Source organism: Antennarius striatus, chromosome 7, assembly GCF_040054535.1.
Source record: "Antennarius striatus isolate MH-2024 chromosome 7, ASM4005453v1, whole genome shotgun sequence".
NCBI lineage: Eukaryota > Metazoa > Chordata > Actinopteri > Lophiiformes > Antennariidae > Antennarius > Antennarius striatus.
Window position 1 is genome coordinate 21,179,705 of NC_090782.1, and position 24,818 is coordinate 21,204,522.

Below are 24,818 nucleotides of genomic sequence, written 5' to 3' on the forward strand. Positions count from 1 at the left end.
GTCCTACATTCTCATCAATGTCAGTGTTACTCTCAACCTATGATCCAATGTTAACCTACTTCATTGTTTGGATGTCTCCCGTAATCTCTGGTGGAATCTACAGTGTATAAACACACAGGCAGACAGGGACAGTAATGGGAGCTTTGACTGGCATCTTGTGAACAGCATGAATGAGTTCAACCATGGCAACAGTGGGACATTTAACATTCTAAAACTCTTCTCTACAGCAATAGCTGCAATACTGGATGTTCCTCATGAGATGTGACCCTTGAGATGTTTTCCATCTCAAATAAAACGAGAGCTTCATTCCGATCAGTTGGTCTGATATCAGAAAGAGCACAAATCCACAGCCTAAATCCAGCCTTTATTATTTTTCTAATTTATTTCATATTTTATTACATATACCTTTTTTAGCCTTAATTCCCTTGAGACGCTCTCACACATTTAATTAATACTTGTACTGCCTCTGAAACTGCTTTGCCTTACAAAACCCCTTCATCACTGTGTGACAATGACTGTATTCCCATTCTTAGTCAGCTTATTGCTCGCACAATGAATGTGGGTTCACAGTGAAACGCAGCTCTTCGGCTCTCTAGAGACTTTGTCTGGCTGCAGATTACACTGGAAATGATGATCAGCAGTGTTCTGGAAGGACGTGATGATTTGTTTAAGCTCTTTCCAAAAATGTCCTCATTTCTGTTTTCTCATGAGTAAAAATTGAAATGTTGTACATTTTATTTTTACTTTTGACCAAAAGTAGAAATAAAAAATTGTGTAAGGCCCTATATAATTAAAATATTGATAAAAGTCCTATTAGTGTTAAAATGTTAGAATGTCATTTCAACCAGGAGAGAAACGCAAATGAAGTTTAGGTGTTTGTTGCAGCAGATGGTGCGTTTCAGAAATTCTGTGCAACTCCAGAGAGGCTGTGATTGATGCATGTCGCCAAAAACAGCAATAACATAAATTCCAATGAGGTCCAGACATTTAGCGGTGATGGCGGCTGATGGCTCTGCTGAGACTGATGACGTTGATAAAACGATGAAGTTAGTGCAGGGATAGACATGACGCACGGCTCTGAGAAAAAAAACACACTTTTATTTTGGTAGTTCCCACTATTAAAATCCAGTGTTTTTACAGGTATTTTATTTTGAAAAGTCACGAAGGAAGAGGCATGATTACTCGGTTCGACAGTCCGGGATCTCCTCTCCTCCGCTCTGCGGCTGCTGGTCGCTGTCATCATGCAGGTGGAATCTGCGCAATGTAGCTCAGTTTAGGAATCTCCAACGAGACGCAAACGCATCAATCAGCGTTCACAGCGGACTCCAGGAGTAAACCTCTGGTGGTCTCAATCCACAAGCCGCGGGAATATAGAAGACTTTTTTCTCTTCTTATCTGCTTTTAATTTGTTGCGTGTGCTCCATCACTTTAACACCAGATGATGACCATCTGAGCATCATGCTGCTGGAACAACCACACACACACACACACACTGTTGTGTTGATGCTGTGAGGTGGTTGTTGTTTTCTGGTGCAGCTGGAGTCGCATAGGATGCCACACAATCCTGTAAGACGGGACAGACGCAGCTTGCAGAGCAACAATTTCCAGGATACGCAAAGGACGTAATCTTGATCCCGCAGCGGTTTTTTTTTTTTTTTCGGTGTCAACGCACGAACACGATGGATGAAGGCAACACCGGCGAGACCATCCCAGATCTGAAGGATATAGAGGTGAAAATTGGCAGAAAAACCCCCGAGGGTTTGCTCAGGTGGATGCGGGAAGAGGCGTCTTCTGTCCGCGGAGGAGACGCCAAGCTGAGCGCCGCGCAAGACACCAGCAAGGAGACGGGGAGGAAGAGTTTGGATGACAAGATCAGGAAATTAAGGGTGGAAATGGTAAGTGTGTGTGTGTGTGTGTGTGTGTGTGTGTGTGTGTGTGTGTGTGTGTGTGTGTAACTATGCAAGATCAGTTCGTCCTGACCCAGTGATGATTGAACACTATGATGTTATAATAAATGGAACTTTGCCATTCCTGTTTGACACTTTATTAGATATCAGATCTACCTTCATTAAGATAAGGAATGAAATGAATCCTTGTAAAATCAAAGTAGAATTAAAAAATACAAAAAAAAAAGTCAAGCAAATGAAATGAAGATAATTGTTTTTGGAATGGTTTGTCAGAAGGAGTTTGGCACATAGACCAGGAGGGGGTTGTAATCGAAGGGCGTTGCTGTGGGCAGCAGTAAGATAAATCCCCCCATGGAGCACAGACACTGGTGGTGGTGGCTGATGATTCTGCTGAATCAGGTGAAGCTGATGAAACTGTGATTTGTAAACACTGGGTGGAGATGGGATGCAGGATGTGTTTATAATGACAGCAGAAATTAACTAGAGTTAAAGAAGATTCCTACTAAGCAAGCTGATTGGCTAACAGTGAATTTGTGTCACAGGGCGATTGGATGGTAGCAATTAATATCCTACAATGACAGCAAAGACACGCGGATTTGTGAGAGGCGTGAATGACCGGATATCACAATTTATTATTTACTACATTTGAAAGACAGTTTTTCCAACTGAACAAAATAAAGAGAGGAAATAGAGAAACCGAGCCTGCTGTTCTCCAAAGAAGACAAAATCTGTTTCCACCATCTCTGTGGCAAATAGTTTTTGTGTTTTGATTGATTTGTGCTTGAAAAAATTTGCCAAACCAACAGACTATAGTTTTATTGGGTCTAGTGACTTCCTGGAGTCTTGTCATCACTTGAAGTTGCCAGGCAACCAGTGGGGGTGGAATCAATCCAGTCATCAACTCTAGCCAAGAATGGAGTGTTGTCTACATTTGCACATGACATGCCTCATTCTCCGTGATCGTCACCAACACATCCACCAAATTTGTGGGTCTATTTAAGAAGCAACAATTTCCCTCTGCTGAGGGTGTTAACAAATTTCTGTCACTCCCCAATTTATCTGTATGAGTATATCAATGGGGCGTGATCAGGTCAGAGCCCAGACACCAAACTCAAGCTATGCCCTGCTGTAATAATAACTATGTAAAACTATGACTGACTGGAATGTAAGCATATTTTCCACTTAACTCTTAAGTATCTAGATCCAATAAGCAGCTGTATACTATAAAAGGAAAAAACACGCATCGGTAATATGTATTTGAATCGCTGGAGTGATGAAGTCTCTGTGTACTCAGCCAGTAATTCAAGCAGCTCCTCACCATGCCAACAGATCACATGCAGATCACTGCAGTTGCTAGGAAATAAACTGACCAGCGTAGGCCGGTAGGTAGAAATGTGATGATCGCTCCAGTCACACTGCTCTGAAACACGTTTATATCCACCAATGCAGGCCCAGAGAAGATATTTGGTCGTGTGTGTGTGTGTGTGTGTGTGTGTGTGTGCGCGCATTTACGCTTTCAGTCAGTTTGTAACCTGCAGAGTGAAAGACGTCCACCACCTGTCTATATTTATGTCTCTACGCCTTCATGTTTGTGTGATTTATGGTTGGGATTTTTTTAAATGCATAAAACAAATGCTTCACTTCACAGTCTTGAGTCTATAAAGGACACTTTGTGCCGTTAGAGACACTGAACGAATTAATGAACTGTGTTCACACTAAAGAGTTCCTACACTATCCATGATTTCCTTTACATTGAGTTATGGTTAAGTATTGATTGGGTTACTTGTGAGCCAATTATAAAGTGCAGACTTTACTTATTCAATATTTTCCGATATGCACATTAACATCGTAATAAAAGGCTTTTTTCTCCTGATGACCCTAGGCTGACTGTTGCGGTAATTTTGGCCTTTGGCTTTGCACAAACCTGACATCCACAGAAAAATTTGAGACTTTGAGACGGAGCATCTGGAGACCAATTCTGTATCGGATACGTCATGATCCATTAAAGTTGAGCATGCTATAAAGAAATCTCTGTTATTTGTGAACTCTACTTGTTTAGGATATATTTGTTTTTTTTACTCATTAAATGATTGTCACTGTAATAAAAGACTTTTTGTTCAGATAACTTTGTTTTGACAGCAGATTATTAGTAGTGGATTTATTGCATTAAATTGATATCTTCCTTTCTTCTTGTTAAATGGTTTCCAGCTCTTCTAGTTAGTGAAGCTCTGCACCAACCAACCACCAACTTGATAGTTGTTTCTTTTCCGCATTTGTGATCATATATGTCCTTTTCTGTAGTTGTTAGGCAGAAGATTTTTACCACTAAAAAACTCCAAAGAAAAACAAGCTGTCCACAACATTTAATGGCTCCATAAAACATTTAAACATCCTCTAAACTCATTGTTGGTTTGGTCACACTTTAGCAGTAGAAATGTTTGTCTCTCCAGGATTGTCACAACACAAGTTTTGACTCGCTTTACGACTTTCAAGGCTTCTAAAGGTCATGAAGAGGAGGAAGTGCTCTTTACTGTAATTGCATCATCTAATGTCAAACATAAATGTTGCATTTAGAATATGCTGAAGTAGTTTGAGTTTACACAGCATTAAAATGAGTTTGTACAAGCCAGCACAGTCAGTTTATGATGCATTAACCATATCATCTCATAAAATCTGGCCTCGAAATAGTCTCCAAACTTTCCATTAGCCCACGAATTTCATAGAGAATGATAAAAAATGATTTTACTATCAAAATAATGTCATAAAAATTCAGTGTTGTAACAGCAAGACATTTATGGCAACCAGTTATCATGACTCAGTTAAAGAACCCAGTTCAGATTCCCAAAGCCTGCAGACCGTCTCTAAATCTGTTCAAAGCAGTGGGCCAAACTGATTTGCTGTCAGTTTTAGCCTTTAATCAGTGGAGGGACTGAGAAAGAAGTGATGAAGAGCTACAATAGTGCGTGTATGTGTGTGAGAGTGTGTATTTTGCTCATCTCAGAGAGTGGTGGAGTGTAATGTAGTGCGAGAGAGAAGATGAGCGTTGCACTTTCATCAGAAATCTGCTTTAAGTAAAATGTGTATGTAGAGTGATGCTGAATGGAAAAAGTGCACATGTGCACACGTTTGACCTGGATGTTGTTGTGAGAAAACTCAGTGGTGACTGTTATGCTCATTTCTCCACACACACTTTTTCCTGTTTGCTGTTGCATAACGCGATCATCTGTTCTACAGGATGATGCTAGGCTGCAGCATCTGTCTGCTAGAAGATCCAGGATGTGTGTGTGTGTGTGTGTGTGTGTTCGCTGTCAAGGGAAACAGGATGTTATCTCGCATTTCTAACTTTATGTTAGAGTGGAATAAACACAGTCATGCCTATTTCTTTACACATCCAGCTTGTGTAGGCGTCAGATTTTTGAACACCAGCGATGGCATGGAGCATTGGCCTGCTAACCAGAGTGCAGGTTGGTTTGTGCATATGGTGATATGACACTAATTGCTGTTCACACCTTTTAATGAATCAAAAGTTGTCATTGGAAATGCCAAGAAATGCAGAAAAGCAGGAGACTGAATGTGAATAAATGAGTTTATAAAGTCTGTGTCACACATGTATATATAATGCACTCTGGTTTCAGGCTGTGTGTCAGGATGATTGTATGTATTATCCCAGGGACATGTTTGTTGTCTGTCAGTCTGGCTCTTATGGTGCGGTAAAGTCCTACACGTTTGCGATCTACAGTAACAGTTGCTTGCTGGGTGGTGGGCAAAGGAGAAACAGAACAAAAGAGGACAAAAAAGATACCGAACAAGGGTGAATGGATTTTTTTTTTTCCGGAGCTTTGAGATGTGATCACAGACAGATGGAGCGGTGGGAAATCTGTGGGGTGACCTTCCGCTGCCTGTTGTGACTGGAGGGGCTCTGCAAGGTCATTGTATTCAGAAAGCCTGTGTTAGATCAGTTAAATGACAAACGAGGTGATGTGATACAGACCGACAGACACACACAGAGGAAGGGGTGTTGATTTTGATGCTGTGTTATACATCAAATGTAATTTTGTGACTTTCCTGCTGGTCATGATTCAGTAGTGTGTTCGGTAGCTGCGTGACACAGGAAGGCTGTTTGTGGGAGTTCATACTACCATGAGAAGTGTAAACACAGACCGATGATGGCCCAAAGTACAAAAAATGAGATCCATCTAACATTAGCAATGCCTTTCATTTTATATTAAGGCATGCATTTGAACAGCAAAGCCATGTTGATGTTTAAAACTGGCAAATCATTTTATGAAAAGGACTTTTTAATGCTGTAAATGTTGCCCCAGCTGCTGGGATAAAAACTGAGCTTCATGGTCCAAACATCTGATCCAAATCCCCACAATCTACCTCACCACAAAATCCATGTTTTGACAGACAAATGTTAAAAAAGAAGTATAATCTCAAGTCCAACAATATAATGAAAGGAACTTTCCAGCAAGCGGTTGAAGTTGAATGTGCTCCTTATGCCTTTGGAGCTCTTGGCAAGTTCAGGATGTCACTGGTTCCTTACTGCTTTCAAAGATATGTCAGTCAGTATCTGGGATCCAAACTTGTCCTAAATTCTTATTGTGGCACTAACGCTGAAGCAACATGTAACTACAAAAACCTCAACGCGTTTGAGTTTACTCCGTATTAAGTGATAGAAAAAGAGACACTCGCAATTTTCTTTTTAGGAAAAAAAAATTGGAAATATTTTAATCAGTAATGTTTCATTGTATAAATGGGTGTAATATAAGCAGTTCAAATTGTGGAACATACTATTAAAATAAAAATGGAATTTGAAAAAAAAAAAAAAAAGTTTTTCCTAACCTGAAATTGCAATTAGTGAGCATTTTTTATTTTTACTGGAAATAATGTTTTACTAGAGTAATGTTTAGCTAAACATTGTAAGGCATATCTCATGTATAAAAGGCAGGAAGATGAGCTGTCCAGAACCCCATGGATCGGCCAGAGGGTGTTTGGCCTCACGCCTAAGTGGAAGGCTGAAATCTGTTTGGCTCTATATCACTGGCAGCAAACATGACAGAGGATAATGAATGGTGTTTCAGGCCTCAACTTTGCTTTTTTCCCAAATGTCCACTCCTTGTTTTCATGTCTTTTTACTCGAGTGTGACCGTTTTCATTTGAAATATTCCTGTTTTGCGGCTCTATATGGCAAACAAAATAATAATAACTTAAGTATACCTAAAATAAGAGAGGGCTGAGGACACTGCCTTGAGGAACACCTCAGGTCAGAGGAGGAGGAGAAAAATGTCTGCTATGTAGGATTTGGATTACAAGGTGGTGTACTGTTGATTTCTTCCTTTAATGAGTGTTTAGGTACTGTAATAGATGAAGAAATATGACAAACATAGAAATATCATTTTACATACAACAAATAAAAAGGCAATGAAAATTTGATATACAATTTTCCTATTGACAGACATATTTACAATAGATAAAAACACGCATCTAACACTTTAACAAAAAAAAACGCCAATTAGTGAGCATTTTTAGAGAATATGAAGTTCGTGACCAACCATGTATTTAGTTTATGTATATCGTCAGGCAGGGCTGTTGGAGCATTCAGCTTCGTTAGCATTGTGCCACCTCAGTGCTGACAGGCAGGGAACTACTTTTACTGCCACCATCGTTAGGAGCTCAGTCTTTGCCAGCTGAAAACCTCAAACCTCAAACCTGAGCCCCAGCCCAAATGTCTAACAGTGGCCCAGAATGTCATCGAGTTCAGTCCCTTCTCTTTGTCTAGAATTTTGTCCCAACAATAATGCGATCCTTTATTGTAGGGATGAGAATCATTTAGAAATATGTATAAATACTCGCTTTTATCTTGCACTTTTTGTTTCTTAGTTGTCTCGGGTTTTTTTAGAGTTGAATGCCAATAAAATTCGTACTATGGTTTTGCTCCTATCAGTTCATGCATCCATCCTTATAAATTTCATTCAGCAGGTTCTAATGTTCAGATTGACTTATGAAGAGTTCATGTAAGTACATGCTACAGTAGAGTGTTGAGGCGTAGTCTGAAACAGTGGGTTTTCAGCATTGTTGGGACTTTTCTCCCATAAAAACAATGTTTGTCCCCACAGCGTTAACCGTCCATGTGTTTATAGGGTAAGACTTGCTGAGAAACTTGAGCCTCGCTTTTCTTAAGGTTTGTGGTTACGCATATAGTGCTTATGGTTTATGTGTGAGTAAGCCTCTTGGAATTACTGTCAACCCAGTGTGTTAACAAAGCACATAAACCAATTAATTAAACCACCTTAGGACAAAGCTGGAATGTTTGATCATCATATTTCAGTCAGATGTGGTGAAAGTCATTCAGTTAAATGTTTTTAATTAACAGACATCCATGTTCAACTCCAGGATGCGATATTATGGTAACAACTTCTGTGGCTGTAGGCTCCTTCAAATGAACGTCCTTGTGCCCTCTTGTGAGTGTCATGAGCGCTGAGGGGAATTTTGCCTTCTCTGATTTTATCATTAGAAGGATTTTTAGAGGCCTGAAGAAGTTAAAGCAGCCATTATTTCACGCAGCAATGCCAACCAGTAAAGACTACAAAAATCTACGTAATTTTGTTTTGTAGATTTACTTCGTATGACTTCTTTATCTTTAGAGGCTCTGAACTTTAAAATTCACTATTCTTGGGTGAATAAATGTGTTCCTTTCTGCCATTTTATTGCCATAACCTGAAAGGTCATGAGGACGCAGTAAAGGTCATGAGAGAGGAAAACAAATTCTAGTGATGAACGGTTTTGGTCTCTGAACTCTTCATTGCGAAAATGACATTACAGTTTCTACAGTGAAACCACTCATTACACAGTTTATAAATGAAGTACAGTTACGCTTTACAATTGACAACGTATACCTGTATGTAAGGACATGAAGTATTGTGGACGAGAATGTTGTGCATGCAACCATTAATCTATATAGTGCAAACCATCTAAATACATCAACAATAGTTAGAATTATAATAAAAATTAATCTTAATTGCATAAAGTGTGCCAAACAACTCAATGTGTGTCATTGTGTGTAAGTTGAAGTTTTGGGAAAGTCAAAAGCTAGTATTACACGGATACTGAGGTCCTGCTTGGGATTCTAGGAGGGCTTATCTGCACAGAAGCGCAGATGTCATCGGGCCAAGCTTTGAATGTTGGTGCCATTTATCACCTCTTGGCCCCGAGCTGCACCACAGACCTCTGCTAATGTATTCTAAGGGGGAATTTTCCATGACTGCAGCCATCTTTTTCCTCTTATTCATCATATTTCGTTTTTTAAAAGCCCCTGCACACACACGCAGACGCATCATATTAGGAGACGGATTTTTCTGATAAATCTTTTTTTTTTCATACTACATGACATCATAATTAAATGCTCTAGTAGTTTGAACCCGTTAAAGGGTGTCCAGACATCTTTTTAAAGCGTTTTCCATCATACTTTCCAATGTCTCAAATTTCAGTCTCACAGCATCGAGTGCGTACTTCAACAACGATCGCAGAATTCACCTCTTATAGAACACATCTAATGTGCTTCCTTTCTCTTTTTTCCCCAGGATGTTTCTTTTACTCTTATCTCCATTTCTTTTCCTTCTTCAGAGATATACCATCAACTTCTCTTATACTTTGCTTCCAGTTATGGTTTGTTGTAACAGTGTTTGCACTCATCTGTGGTGCCAAATCCCTGAAAATAAATATCCACGGGCGTCCCAATCATAGAGTTTGGAGTTTCATGAAGTACACGTTACAATCACAAACTGAAAATCAAAAAAGGGTCCAAACAAGCGTGTCAAGCCTCAACAACCCATGTTCCTGTCTCCTTGTGATTTCACCCTTGTTCGTTTTCCCACAGGCTCACTTGCGCTCAGTGGACGTGAAGATCTTGCAGCAGCTGCTGGCGGTCCACGAAGGCATCGAGGCGGTGAAGTGGCTCCTGGAGGAGCGCAGCACCCTGACAAGCCGCTGCAGCAGCCTAACCAGCAGCCAGTACAGCCTGGGGGAGGGTCCCGACACCTCCTGGAGAGGATCATGGAGCAGCCTGCAGGACCCCAATGACAAGCTGGACAACATCTCCATCGGCAGCTACCTGGACACCTTAGCGGACGACATGGATGAGTACTGCCCCTCCAGCTCTGAGTCGGTCATCTGTTCCACCACGCCGCTGGCTTCAGAGAGTACTTTTGGGAGCCGGAAAGGTGGCGTGGTCACATCGGCCGGGCCCACCGCTGCGAGGTCTACCAATGGACCCGGAAGTGTAACTCAGGTAAATGAAAATGGAACTGGGACTGAAAACGGAACACATGTGAAAAGCGAGGTTACCAGTGCTGTTCCTGAGACTGGGATTATCGGGAACGAAACTGGGAAACCAGCTGTTCCTGTCGGTTCTCCCAAAGCTAAGCCCCAAGAGGGTTCCAAGAAAGATGCTCCTGTCTGGACCAAGGCTGCAAAGATGGGGAAAGGAAGCCCCGTTTCTAAGGGAAACATCCAGACTGAAGCTGTAAAGTCAAACGGTGCTCTGGAGAAAAGCACCACGCAGACCGGCATCCCAATCCGGCCCAACCTCAGCGAGAAACCGGGAATGACCCAGAGCCCCAAACTCAAACCTTACAAAAATGGAAAGATTGACTTGGAAACTTGTAAAATGAACGGCAAAATGCATCTGGAGTACGACGCACACTGGAAATGGGTGCAGTCGCAAGAGGATGTGACATTTTTGTAAGATGGGTGATAACAGAGTTCAAAACGCAGAGCTGAAGGACAGAAGCGCAACCTGCTGTTTGTGAAATGCACATAATCAGGCTTTGTTTGAGCAACACTGGGTTTTGAAAGACAGAGTAACTTCTTTTGTCCCGTTGTTCCCCCCCGTGACTGCACTAACTTTCTATAAAAGATTGATGTCAGTATTAGGGTGAATGCACATTACAGGATTTTGACCACTTACAGTATTTTCCGCACTATAAGGCGCACTGGGTTAAAAGGCGCACCTTCAATGAATGGCCCATTTTAAAAAAAAAACTGTTTTCATATATAAGGCGCACTGGTTTATAAGGCGCACTGTCAGTTTTTGAGAAAATTAAAGGTTTTTTGGTGCACCTTATAGTGCAGAAAATACTGTAGTTAAAAAAAGAGAAAAAAGTCGGCTGCGTCTAAGAGTTGAAGGAAAACCAGTTTTAAAATCCTGTGATAATTTTTCTCAGGGCCTTTCCTGATTATTTTCCCTAATTTCCTCTCTTTCTTTTCCCGGTCTTTTGCACAGTGACATGATCAATATATAGTCTTCATCCCCTTTATCCAACAAGCAGTGCTGATTGAGCCCATTGTACTGACTTCAAGATGTAAAAGGTTTCCCAGATCGAGCGATAAATTAAATTTATTCCCTACATCATTTGAAATATACTCCAGCACTTAATGATTTCTCAATCAGATTATCGCTTGTTAAAAGCCCCGAGTGTAAGTGACCTCAGCAAAAAGTAGTGGATATTAAAACAGCAGCTAGTAAAAGTTTGTCTTTTAAAAAAAAACCGCACCCACTGCTAGCATTCGTGTGTTTGTGGACCTAATACCTTCAGTGCTTAACCGACTATCTGCAATATTGTATATTCAGTGAATCTCAGTACAGCTACTCTGTGCATCAGGTAGGATTCTAGTCGTGACTTGGTTTGTAAGCAAATACTTAATATGGCTGATTGTTGTTGAACGGTATCCTGTTTTTACAAGCTGATGTTGTGCCTGATTTGTGTAAACCTTAGCTAATATGCCTGACGACTACAATGTTATGATAATCACAGCTTTTTCACTGATATTATTACCTATTTTTGCCTCTGCTTTTGTGTACAAGCAGCTAAACCGACAGTCGTTGTGCTCTTGTCGTTTTGAGTATTGAGTGTTAAATGTGTTATTTTTGGTGGGGCGGATGTTGCATGCCTTGTGCTGAAAGCCTTATTGGTGAAATCGTGAGAAATGCGAGGAGGACTGAACACAATCAGAGGAGAAAAGCAATATGTCATGAAGCCTTTCTACTGGCTTACATTAACCAGTTTCTTCAAATGAAATCTTATATTGTCGTCTCTTCTTCAGGAGTTTCCAAGACTGTCTTTTTTTTTGTGTGTGTGTGTGTGTGTGTGTGTGTTCATACATATACACATTTTAAGCTCAGCATGTCCATTTCTGTGAGCAACTGAAGTGTTTCCGCTCTGTCTTTCTTTTCCTATTGATGGAAATGTTCAGTCTGTGCCAACTTACACACAAACACACACAAAGCCCTCGCGCCAGACACCACTATACAGCCGGTACCACAGAAACAGTAACCAAAGTCCAGTTCTAGGAAGTCTTCTCAAACTGGACCTTGAACTTTATACAAGTTGGAACATTTTAAAAATCTTCATGTTTTTCTTTCCTTTAACTGAAAGCAGCAGAAAAGCATTTCTGGATTGGTTTTTTCAACCGGTTTATCATTCATCCACCAAATAGACAAAAAGTCACACGAAACCTCTGTACCTGTTTAACATATGTGTTGGATGTAAAGCGACACTGCATGCCAAAGAGACTGGCTGCTCTGCTAGTTTGTGGGTTTTTTTCCCCCAAATTATCCGAGCCATTTGGGGAAAAACTATATTTTAGTGCAGGGGAATAAACCTGTAAAACACATTACATCGTGCTATGGTGTGTCGTTCCCAAGTTATGTGGTAGCCCAAGATGTTGTACTGTGTTTTCACTTGGAACATCCAGTTTAAATTTACAGTATGGATATCACTTTTGAAGGATTGTTTTTAGAGACATAACATCTGCGTCTTGACGAAATTGGAAGTGTTTCTGACAAATTTGTGGAAAATACAGTTTATTCCAAGCTGTAAGTTTACATCCAAACCCGTCTCTGTTGTAAACACGACACATAATCTTCCCGTTTCTTTCCTTTCATGATGTCTGGGATTTATCAGATGCCTCATGTGTGAAATGTTTGCTTTGGCCCTTGCCTAGGCACCCTCCAGCTATTCTGGGCACAAGACAAACAGCATGATTACATAGATGAGTGGATATCCACATGGTTGTCATGACAATGAGACCGCCGAGGCTTCAGCTCTTGAGGCTGCGTAAAACAACTGTCATCGCAGCACCAGTAGCAGGATCTCTCTGGATGATGACAGGTGAAGTGATAGAGGTTACCTGGTGACGCAGAGTCCCTAAAACAATCAATTTGTGATCGATTCTAATTGATCACAAATTACAAAACCTTCAGATTATGCCAAATTGGACACAATTTTGTGAGGAATCATACGTTTTTAATGGTTCCATTTTCTTTCTAAATTGTAATCATAATAATAAAACGATTATAAATATTTTAGGGTTATTTTTTCCTTTTCTTTTCACTATGCAGTGAATTAATGCACATATAGACATTCCTAGCTTTGACTGTCCTTAATCTTCTTCATTGCTACACTACTCATAGTCTCAATGATCCATCCTGAAATGCTGTCAAGAACCTTTTGCCTGCATGTTTTTGCCATTTTATTACAAGCTAAAAGGCAGGCATTGCGTCTCCCAGGACACATAATAGATAAAAAGTAAGCTGAGCAGCCGGATGCAGCTATAGCAGCTAAGAGGAAGCTTCCACTCCCAGTGTCTTGCCGTTTGCTTCCTTCCTACACAACACACACAAGCACAACTTACGCCCAGGTCGACACGGGTCTTGACAGCTTCTCAAAGAGAGCCATTAAGACATTTACTTGAATCTTATTTATATTTTATCCGCGTGTTCCATTCAGATCCCAAAACTGGTTAAGAAGTGGAAGCCACTTGAAATAAACCCCGTTGAGTTCACACTGGGTTCTGAACTGAATCCAAAACTGAATATAGCCAAAACAAAAGCTCTGAGGTTTACGAGACAAAAACCACAGAAAACCAACTGCAGTTCACTGGATCGGCTGAATATCAATATCTCGCTTGAGTGACTGGAACTGTTTTTATTTCCATGACATGAAATCTGATTTTATAATGCAATTTGTGAGAAATACTGTATGTATTTTTTTCTTTGTGGAAATGTTGAACTAATAAACGATTATGTTCATTCATGTGGAGAATTATATTATGCAGTCTGTAAGTTATGCTAGCTTATCCAATGATTAAAAATATTTTAAGTGTTTTGGCTGTTTTTATTCCGTTTTGGGTTTTTTTAAATCAAGTGAATCTGGAAGAAAATCAACACCAACTTCTAAACAACAAGAACAACAACTTCAGCAGCTTTTTCTTTCTTGACTGCTTCGTGTAAAATACTCTGAGTGCTTTCACTGAAACTTATTGAGATTTCTGATCAATATTTGGCTCATCCTTCAGACAAAGGTTCATCAATGCAGATCCATTAGCACTCAAAGCACTCAACTTCTATTTCCCAAAGCCACTTCATAGATGATGATGTAGTACTACTGTTTGCAGGAAAGAGAAAGCATCGCTGCCCTGTCTAGATTCTGAATATTAGGATATACAAGTGTTCAAATACATCATGTACATCACATATATATATATATATATAAGTATATATATATATATATATATATATATATATATATACTGACATTCACAACTTTAAAAAACTCATGTTTTTAGATTTATTTTTTTGCTTAAGCATTGATGTCTGCCAGCTTTATGCTATATGTCAACAACTTCAAATAGACGTGAAAAAGAAATTAAAGGTAATGATTTATGAGGATGCCAATCAACACTAGTTGTATAAAATGTACAATACGTATGATTGTAGATTACAGTAGCTTGCACAGATCCCAGACCCGAAGCACGTTGTTAATAGAATAGGGAATTTCATTAGGTTGATTCCACTCTCTTTTTATCCATTAAATAAACAGTCAGCACTAAGTTTACATTTCCTGTTGTTCTGAATATTTGGGAACATACTTTTACCTTCGAAGGTCGAGAAAACACCCCCCCTATTGATAATGAAAAATTAATCTCTTCATTAGCCATTCTACCTGATCACAACTCCTAATACACTGCCAGCTTCTAGAGGTCGTAAATCTCATCCCAGTGAGACAATGAAGAAAGACAAGGCGATGGAATCGTGAGGTTTTTTTGGTAGACCAGAAAATAAATTGAACGGTTTAACAGAATGTGGCGATGATGGGAACGCGTGAGGCTGAAAAGGCGGAGCTTCTGTAAAAGAATGGTGTTATGGTGTCTCCAGACACTGGTGGTGGTGGCTGATGACTTTGCCGAGACTGGTGAGGCTAATGAAACACAAATGTTGAATAACCAGCGGTGGAGAGGATGAAGGGTTGGCAGCAAGGATGAATTATAAAGACAATCTTGATTAGAAAAGACAGCGCCAGGATGCTAGGCTAACAATGAAGGTGTGTCACCATGCTATCGGACAGACGTTACCAGCTGGTATCAAAGTAAATACAAAAGCAGTTTGTGTGCTCTTCCGATCGACAGGTGATCCTTTTGTGTTGACTTCAGGCTGCTTCCTTTCTTTCGTAATCCAAACAACGCTTCCCAGCGAAGCTAACATGCCGCCATCAGTCATTGATTTTTTTACATTTTTTTTGCCATCCAGGAGACAGTGGTTTCTTTTCCATTAATGCACAGCTCTACTAACTGAAGCAGATCGTTTGCAGCTGGTTGTTTCCGCCTTAGTCAGCAGAATGCACCACTTACAACCATTACACCCTCCAACCTAAACGAAGCAAATACTGCCATTGGTACTTGTATTTGCGCACGTTTTTCTCTCCGCCACAGTGGGCGGTAGGTATATGGAAAGGACACCAACAACGTAGGTATGCATTAAAAGTGCAGTGAAACAGTAGGAAAAGGAAAGGTGTGGACCTGGAGGTGTGGACCCAGGAGCAGGCTGGTGATCGAGGAGACTTTTAAAAAGTATCATTAAGAATTGAGGGAAATGTACTTGTTTGTTTTATTTCTGCTTCAGATGAGATGATGTAACTTAGCGGGAAGACTGGAAGCAGGTGCAAACAGTCAAAAAAAAAGTATACTTTTTTTTCTATTTCTTTTTCTCCTGGTGTTTATCCAGTATTATTTGTTATGTAATGCCTGAGCAGTGGATATATACAATTTCCTCCGGGATTAATAAAGTATCTATCTATCTATTGGAATTTGTAAAATAATTTTTTATGCCTCCCCATTGATTAGGCTACGTGCTAACCGCCTCCTGGTTGCATCTTCATTTTTGAGACAGACATAAATGCAGTGCGGATCCTTCAACAGCGGGGGGAAAAAGAAGAAGTGAAACAAAAACATATCTGCTTCTTCAGATCGCCTTACTCCTTCCATCCGTTCAATTAGGTTGAGGATAACAGTTATAAGCTGCAGGTTTCCAACCACATACTGTCACTACTTTCCTCCAGTAGACCTCAGAGTCATGACAGCAACAAAAGTCTTCCAAAACTTGAAGGGAAAAGAACAGAGCAGGAGAGGAAACCACAGATCATGACCTCTTAATCCCCTGATGGTCAAAAACCACCAGAGCGGGGAATGAAATGAAGATTTTCACAAAGGAGTCTGTAAAAACTATTACGGAGAGATAACAGTACTACTTATTTATCTTAAAGTAATGTGAGACAATGGGAGTTTGAATGGAAAAGCCAACCCATTGACTGGGAATAAAATACACTTACAAAATAAAGTTCTAAAGTTATAGTTGTACTAAAAACACTATTTAAGTCTAATCTTTACCTTTCAATAACTATTTTTTGTCCATTTGTGAGGACAAAGCAAGGAAACATCCTGACACACCATTTCTCCATGATACATTTTTTATGTTAAGCTTTCCATATCCAATCATTGGGAGTCATGCGTCCGTTCACCTGAGGACAACAAGGCCAATAAACTCTGTTTTAACTCCAGATCTGGTCTCCTGAGAGATGAACCTCGTCTCATTCACTTTTAAAAGCTTCATTATGTTTTACTGCCTCATTAATGGGAAGAAAGCGACGCTACGTGAGCAGTCAGATTGGAACAAACAGTAAAGCTCTATCATGCTGAAGGAACAATATCTTGCAATAATTCTGCGTCCAACCCTCCAGGGGTAACCAGCCACCTGCTCCCACTGGCCGACCCGGTCTTTTCCTTTTAAAGTAATCTCAATTTATCAGTGTGAACGCTTTAGTTTCATGTCATTAATCCCACTGTATTTTCCTCCCCCCTTAACTTAACATCTATTTGGATCACCATAACACTTTATTATGACGTTCCCAGACAGAGGAATGTGCAAATTTATCCCACGAGCTAGTAAGGTGCTGATGGGTGTTTTTACTCGTGGAGGACCCTGGGCTCCATGGGGAGGCTGGGGGAAACAAACAAAGGGGCAGAACTGGGCCATGGTGTTCCCATGTGATGTAGCAACGAGGGTCAAGGTCAGCAGAGGCCGGGTTTTTCGGGAACTGTTGTCGCCATTTCTAAAAGCTGCTTGAAGATTTCGCTGTGAGTCGAGTCTTATGATGGACGAGGATGAAACCATCTGCTTTGCATTAGCATGACTGGATATGCATGTGTGTGTGTGTGTGTGTGCATGAGTGTGTGAGTCTTTCTCAGCAGCTGGAATCTTCAGCTGTAACATACGTGCACGCAATGGTCACCGAGGGCGGAGCTCACTGATGAACGTTTGCGTGGCATCCGCTGCTAACCTCATCTGTGAGTAACTGTTCAAAGACAAAACAGGCCGGCTCGTTTTTGGCTCTGCTCTGGTCGTCACAGATCAGAGGAATATCTTCAGATGGGTGGGGGGGCAGAAAGTATAGACAGAAGCCTGGGGTGTTGCCCTACCGCATGCCTGTTGTGGACCTCAAACCAATTAGATCTTAATTGAGTATCAGAGTGAAAGGAGGCTGTTGGACTGAGCTGCTTTCAGCCTGTTAGCCAGAGACAAACATGCGTTGTGACACGCATTGACCGATCCGGAGGTATTTCACTCATCCGACCCATTTCTGTAAAAACGCAGCCGCGGGTCAAGGCTCATATGCATCCCGTGTGTTCTCCCACATGTCAGCGGATAAATAGGTTTTGCCATGCAAATGATCGGGTCAGCGGTTTGGGTCACAATATCAGATCACGTCTCTCGAGTATGTGGGGTAATGGTTATTTCCCTTCTGTTCACAAGTGATGGGTCAGAATCGACACACTTTCATAGACCCAGTTTGTTAACCTCCAAAAAAGGACGATAAAATATCTTCCTTCTTTCAGATTCACCTCTCGCTTCATTTCCATCCACCAATCATGATCCCGGATTGAATGTGATGATGTTTGAACGCTTATTTGGTCACAGCCTATCAAACCCAATCAAATCACACCAACACAGATGTTATGTTCACATTGTCTCACCATCTTGGAGTCACATCACTGGAAAATCACTAAATTAACTAGTTTGTGTCTGTGCGTGATGATTTAAGTAACCTAACAGGCCTGTAATTTCTCACATATTTTAATACCCTGTTTGAGTCAGCAGTATGAAAGTGTTCCAAATCCTCTCTGAGTGCACTAGAAAGGGCCTCAAAGAGGGTCTGGGGGGGTCAGCACAGCTTCTGTCTGCATGCTTTTCCCATTCTTACTCCCTCCCTCGCTGTTTTCCTGCTCTAATCCACCTGCTCCTGCTGCAGCATATTTACAGCTCTTGTTTCCCCACTGCGGCCTCTCTACATAAATATATTTAACCGTTACTATTTTATTTTTCCTCGCTCCTCTTTTGCCGTTTGTCCATCCTTCTCCTTGAGAATGTTGATTACATGGATTTCCCTGTAACTGAGCTGCAGTTGAGCCAAGATTCCACACAGAGATAGAGAGAGAGACTTTACATTCCCAGAGAAACCAAAGCTATCCCGACTTACAGCGCTGCGATGCCTGGCAACCGAGCTAAGTTTCATTTTGTCAGACTGAAAGAGGGAGTGCAGCCAAATGCAGTGTGCACAAGCAGAGTTTTACTCACTTCTTTATTATTGAGTTTTGCAGTAATCTTAACTTTCAGATGCTGAGGGCTTCAAAGTTAAAGATAAAAGTCAGAAGCCAAAGCCCTTCACGACTGCTGCGGGAATTGATACCAGGCAATCAATGAAGGATTTTCAATGTTGAGCCTCTAAATCTTTTCCCTGATTCCACTTTAAAGAACTGATGACAACAAGCGGTGCATAAAAAGTGACAAAACCGCAACCCTTGATGTCTAAGGAAAACTTTTGATGGATGCTTGATAAAAGCATGTTGTGCAAAACCCATTAGTGAATGATGTAATGTTAATGAAGACATTTTTCAGGACCCCCAGCTGATGAGAAAGACCTTGGACATTTTTTTTTTCCCATTTTCACAGTGATTTCACTACATCTGGTTTGCTTTAGGGCGGCACGGTGGCGCAGTGGGTAGCACTGCCGCCTCACAACACGGCGGTTTCGGGTTCGAGTCCCGCTCTCTGCAGAGTTGGCATGTTCTCCCCTTGTCTGCTTGGGTTCTCTCCGGGTTCTCCGGCTTCCTCCCACCTCCAAAAGCTTGCGCTTCAGGTTGATTGGCAGGACCCAAAATTACCCGTAGGAGTGATTGTGTGTGTGCATGCGCGTGGCTCCGCGGTGCAATGGTGTCATGCCCGGAGTGTCCCCCGCCTCACGCCCCATGCCAGCTGAGATAGCCTCCAGCTCCTGACCCGCTACGGCAAATGAATCAGCAGACAATCAGTGAATGAATGAATGGTTTGCTTTACTCAAACTCATTCTAACCAGTCTGTTTTGGGAGTCTGCAGGACATGTAGATGAATTATGCTTCTGATTTCATTCTGGATTACTTCCATCCCTGATGGATGTTTTTTTTTACCACAGCGGTTCACCGCAGCTAACCAGCGACAAGCATCATATTTGCTTCTCAACTCCTCCTGGGCTATGTGATTAAATACTTCTGGTTTCATCTTGATCCTGTTAAAAAGTGTGCATCCAGCAGTACTAATCAATAACCTGATATTCCAGATCCAAAGAAAGTACGCTCAATCAGTCAACGATGAAAGGTGGACATGAAGTGAAGCGTTTAGCAGCTTTAGAGACAGATATATTTTCCTCGGGCAAATAAGGGAGAACAGAAATTGGGATTTCCTCCATCAGGTGTATAAAAAAAGACATTTACACACAGTTTTGAATCAATTAAAAAACGAATTTGTTGGTGAAAAGATGGAAGAGAAAAACAAATTCCAACACGGTTACATCTCACCTCACCTCTCAGTCACCAGAGCATCGCTGTGGATCGGCATTTCCTCTATACTCCTCCTCCAGACTGCCTTCTTAACTTCCACTCAGCTGTTTTGGGGGTTTTTTTTGTGTTCTTTTTCCACCAACCAGAGGTAATTCAATCACTTCCAGATGACAACAGCATGCAGCCTGAAAGATAAATCAGTCAGGCTTGTTTTTGAAGAAAGTTGTAATACCATTCAGACATTTCCTGGAACTTTCTGTGGAAGGTTTTGAGTGGAAATAAGGAAAAATAATCAAAAGAAATGTCTTTAAATTGAATTTGTCAGAGTGCGGTCATGCATAAATTCTAGTGTAACACTAAAAGACGTAATTCTGTTATTGATCAGTCAGCATTTATTTAATATTCCTCATCATTTTCAACATTGATTCATGCCGCCATGTATTTGTACTTTAAAGTTTCTACAGAATACAAGTCTTCAGGGCTGCTCAAACTTTTTTCAAAGGGAATATTCAAGTTAATGCGCTTGAGCTCATTTGTCACCAGAGGCGCTCTTTTTCCACTAATGAATAAAAGCTTGATCATAGGAATAAGATTACAACATTTCACGGACGCTTAAATTGTTTACATCACACTGCTGGCAGGTTTAGTGAGAAAATACTAAAGAGAATGACCTATTTGGCTTGGGGAAAAATCCTTTAAGGTCTACATTAAGTTACAATAAAAGTAATGTTTTCCTCAAAGATCATCTTTAGTACAATGATAAATATATACAGTAGGGTTTTTATAGGAAGGTCACTCTCTTACTTCTCACATTGAAGTATTAGCAATGCTAATTTGTCACATCTGAGTGTCCAACAAAGTTCCAAAGAGCCGACACATGTGCTGCATTTCCCTTGCAGTCCTTCTTATCTCACAACCCTTGGTATTTAAAATGCTGGTTTGCAAGACCAGGAAGCCACTAACGGGTCTTTGGGGGAAATTTGCTTCACATAACCAGACATTAATATCACTCTTAAAGCTTGGATTTCCATCTTTTTGATGGTGAGCGGGATGTACTTCTAATTTAAAACACTTGAATGATGGCTTTCCGGTTGACCTCCTTGGAGCTGTGAGAGAAGACCTCTCGGTACGGTTCACAGAATATAATCCTTTGCTCCCAAACCCAATTTATAGCCATAAACATAAGTTCTCCCTCTTTCCATTGTGATTCACTCTGTATTACAGCCACTTACCCAGGCATGGCATCAGGCCTACGTGCTTTCAGCCAGAGAGGCTCTCTGCTGGATTATGTCCTTCTATGGCAAATGCAAGACACCCAGCACAGAGGGCCTTCAAGGATACAGCTTCCCTGACTGAACAGGCTTTTAAATTCCATGGATGTAGTTTTTTTGCCCCCTTGTGGTCAAAAGTACAAACGTACCTGTAAATTATTGATTACAAGTATTAGCTGTAATTTACATTTATTTCTACTTGTTGCTGTATTTTACTGATATACAGCGTCTTGTGGCGGAGGGGTGTGGTTAGAACTCCGTGTGGGCGTGGTCTAATTATCACAGGTGTTTTGCATTGAACTGTTTTCTCTTCCTTACCGACATGCTGGGCCTGCTTCAGACTAACAAAGAGGGCTTCTGAAACGCTTCCTATGGATTTTTACGTGAAAAAACCCAACAGATTTTTTTTTAAAAAGGCAAAAAAAAATAAGAAGAAAGAATCCCCTTAAATATGTTGTAGTTGCTTCTTGCAGCCACGAGGTGGCAGAAGAGGACTGCAGCTTCGGTCAGGCGGTTGTAATTTAGTTGAAATCCTTTTTTAGTGTTTAGACACACACACACACACACACACACACACACACACACACACACACACACACACACACACACACACACACACACACAGAATCCGTAATGATGCCATGTATGTAGATTTAATTCCGACCTGTAATGAGCTGATGAAGTAAATTTTCTATTTATAATGTGTTGTGATCATTTGAGTGTAGAGTTTCATTATTTGTTCGTAATCACAAAAAATAGCAATGTCACAACTAAACAAACAAAGTTCATTGGCCGTCCAGAGAGACAGCGACGTTCTCCCTGGGGGAAATATTAAAGATGTGTTTGACAACTCAAACTGACCATCATGAACAAGCTACAAACTATAGAGGCTTTTTTCTCGACTGATATTTGTTTTTCATCCTTCACATACTTCCATAATTCACACTTCCAGTACAGATCGCCGTCACACAAACCAGACAATAAACACTTTATTTTCAACATGAAAAATAGACAAAAGTTGTACAATGTCAATGTACAGTATCTGCACACTGCATCTTGACATTCTCCACATTTTGGCATTCCTGTCTTCCTCTGGTTTTAAATATATAATTGCCTTTATCTTTTATTTATACCAGACAGCATGTGTTTATGTTAATGGTCAAACCCAGAAAAAAACAGTATAATATCACATTTTTTGACACACGAGTCTCAAACACATTACAGCACACGGTACAAAAAGGACATTCTTTGGGTTGGTGGGTCAGTGAGTCCGTGCAGATGTTGTTGTGCAAGTTGCTTCAAAAGCAATAAAGTCCATGTCCAAAAATCACCTGCTGCTTTCATCATTAACCGGTTCCAGTTAGTCACACCAGTGGCTTCGGGGTGACATCCAAGGCCTTCGACTCACGTTCTGATGTGGTTTGAAGAAACCAAAACATTCCCACTCTCGTTTTCAGTGGGTTACTTCATTCTCTTTCAACGTTATTGAAGTACGGATTAATGATCTTAGCAGAGAATGAATCACAACTTGTTTTCTACACAGCGGTGGGAGCAGATAGGACGACGTAGGCACACGCAGCATTACAAAATCATTTATGTAAGCGTGATCACCTGTTAAATTTGTTTTATGTATCACATGTTTCTCCCATCCTATTTACCGCTATCCTGCCTGTGCTGTCGTCCCCTCTGAGCAGTAAATGTACTTCATTCTTCTAGGTTTTATCAGGTATTCTTTCAGCAATCTGATGAAAAAGAGCAGCAATGGACACGGTCAAATCTGGAGTTTAATCCCCCATCAAGAAATAAATAAATAACGGCCTCCAAATGAGGCTTTTACCCTCATGACGTTTTTTTTTTTTTCCCCCAGTAGATCACAATAGCAGCACTGATGAAAATTGATTTGCAGTCAAATGTGAGGAGAGGTATTTTACATTTTCCAGCATCAGCACTGGGTATGTAGGAAACATGCAAATCCACTTTGGTTAATGCTGAACCGGATCACAAATGGGTTTTTAAAGGTTTTTTAGATGCAGTCCCATTTTAGAGCGTCACAGCTGGGCTTGGACGTCTTGTGTCTGAGCTGTGGGATGCCTCGTGCATTGAGCAGTTCTGTACTGAGGCAGGTAGAGGGAGAAGCCAGGCGGTGAAGCCGACAGCAGCTCGCTCGAGTCCTGGGGGCGAAGCAAAGGGTGCGACTCCACCGAACAGTCCTCTCTGTTTAAAACCGTCTTTTTAAGCAGTTCTGTTTGCGTATCCGCTTCCGGCTGCTCGTCCTCACCGCTTTCCCCGTCCTCCGCTGGATAATCCATCCCTAGATAATACAAATCCTTCTCCTCTCTCGCCCCCTCGTCCTCTTGCTCGGATGTTTCGGAAAGCTCCTCCACGGAATTGTAGGAGCAGGAGCGCCGCGGGTCATCCGGATCCCACAGGCCGCAGGGAAAAGATCCGGAAATGTCTGAGTTGTTAGCGGAGAAGTTGCCCTCGTCGCTGGAGCTGCTGCCGCTGCCATCCTTGTAGTGGAGATGAAGAGGCCGTGGCTCCTGCTTTGGATCAGAAAGCAGCACGGTGGTGTACGTGACCGACGATTGGGCAGAGCTCTCGCTGCTGCAGGGGGGCGGGTCAGCCGGTGGGTCGTCAAGCAGCAACCGATTTATTCCCAGGCTGGAGTTAGTTAAAGTTTCCAGATGAGGCTGGTCGACCTCTGAGCCTGGGAATAAAGCCGTCGTCAGAACCGAGAGGTCGACCTTGTCCACTATGACGACTTTGGAGATGTTCTCGTCTGGAAGGAGCAGAGGCCAGGCTGGGAGTCCCTCCGGAGGTCTGAATGGGTGATCGATGGTGTCCGCCTGCAAAAACACGCATCAAGGGTGCAATAGCGTTCAGAACATGATCTAGGATCTTTTAGGGAATAATCACTTTTATATTTACTTTTTTTAAGTCCAGTCCTTTGGCCCAGGAGCACTTGTTTGGATTGGGGACATCCTTCCACATAAACTTCTTCATCCTGGACAGAAATGCAGCAGAAAAGAAAGTCTGAGTTCTGTCTAATAGCTGCCGTCCTCCCATCACTCACCCCACATCCCATCAGGTAAAGCCACATGTAATCACGCCTTGGTGACCCATTAAATGTCACACTAAAGGTTACACGAAATTAGACTGCACCTCAGATACTTCTGATGGACACCATTAACGACACAGTCGGTGCAAGATTAGATACGTTTGGGGGAAAAACTGCACATTTTGCAGGGGCCAAAAAGTAAAGCTGTTCTTGTATGAGAATATAAAACATCTTAAACACATTAAATATCACTTGTTTCTGCAGAGGAGCTCTTACTGGTTCTGGGAGAGGACCAAGGTGACAAACAGGACAATGGAGAGGAAGGAAATGATCATCAGCATCATGTAGGCTGCAGGGTCTCCTCTGGTGCCTGCA

At 41.3% G+C, this 24,818-nt stretch overlaps 2 protein-coding genes across 4 annotated transcripts in view; one reads left to right on the forward strand and one right to left on the reverse strand.

The window, feature by feature from the left end:
- Positions 1 to 1,228: 1,228 nt before the first annotated feature.
- lurap1 (leucine rich adaptor protein 1) lies at positions 1,229 to 14,056 on the forward strand. Its single transcript, XM_068319726.1, has 2 exons — positions 1,229 to 1,895; positions 9,787 to 14,056. The coding sequence occupies exons 1-2, from the start codon at positions 1,680 to 1,682 to the stop codon at positions 10,651 to 10,653; spliced, it is 1,083 nt and encodes a 360-aa protein (XP_068175827.1). The 5' UTR covers positions 1,229 to 1,679; the 3' UTR covers positions 10,654 to 14,056.
- An 8,979-nt stretch (positions 14,057 to 23,035) lies between these two features.
- Positions 23,036 to 24,818, reverse strand: part of lepr (leptin receptor) — a 28,376-nt gene continuing 26,593 nt past the window's right edge. For all 3 annotated transcript variants that reach the window (XM_068319294.1, XM_068319295.1, XM_068319293.1), the window contains exons 19-21: positions 24,720 to 24,813; positions 24,314 to 24,389; positions 23,036 to 24,231 (exon numbers count right to left, since the gene is read on the reverse strand). In XM_068319294.1, the coding sequence (XP_068175395.1) occupies positions 23,434 to 24,231; positions 24,314 to 24,389; positions 24,720 to 24,813 (968 nt within the window). In that variant the 3' untranslated portion in view covers positions 23,036 to 23,433. The remainder of the gene's footprint in view (positions 24,232 to 24,313; positions 24,390 to 24,719; positions 24,814 to 24,818) is intronic.

What these genes read in the sequence shown, in the direction of transcription:
- lurap1 (XM_068319726.1), top strand. Translation starts at nt 1,680, where the DNA reads ATGGATGAAGGCAACACCGGCGAGACCATCCCAGATCTGAAGGATATA. An exon ending in GGAAATTAAGGGTGGAAATG is followed by an intron (nt 1,896 to 9,786) that starts GTAAGTGTGTGT and finishes GTTTTCCCACAG; the next exon opens with GCTCACTTGCGCTCAGTGGA.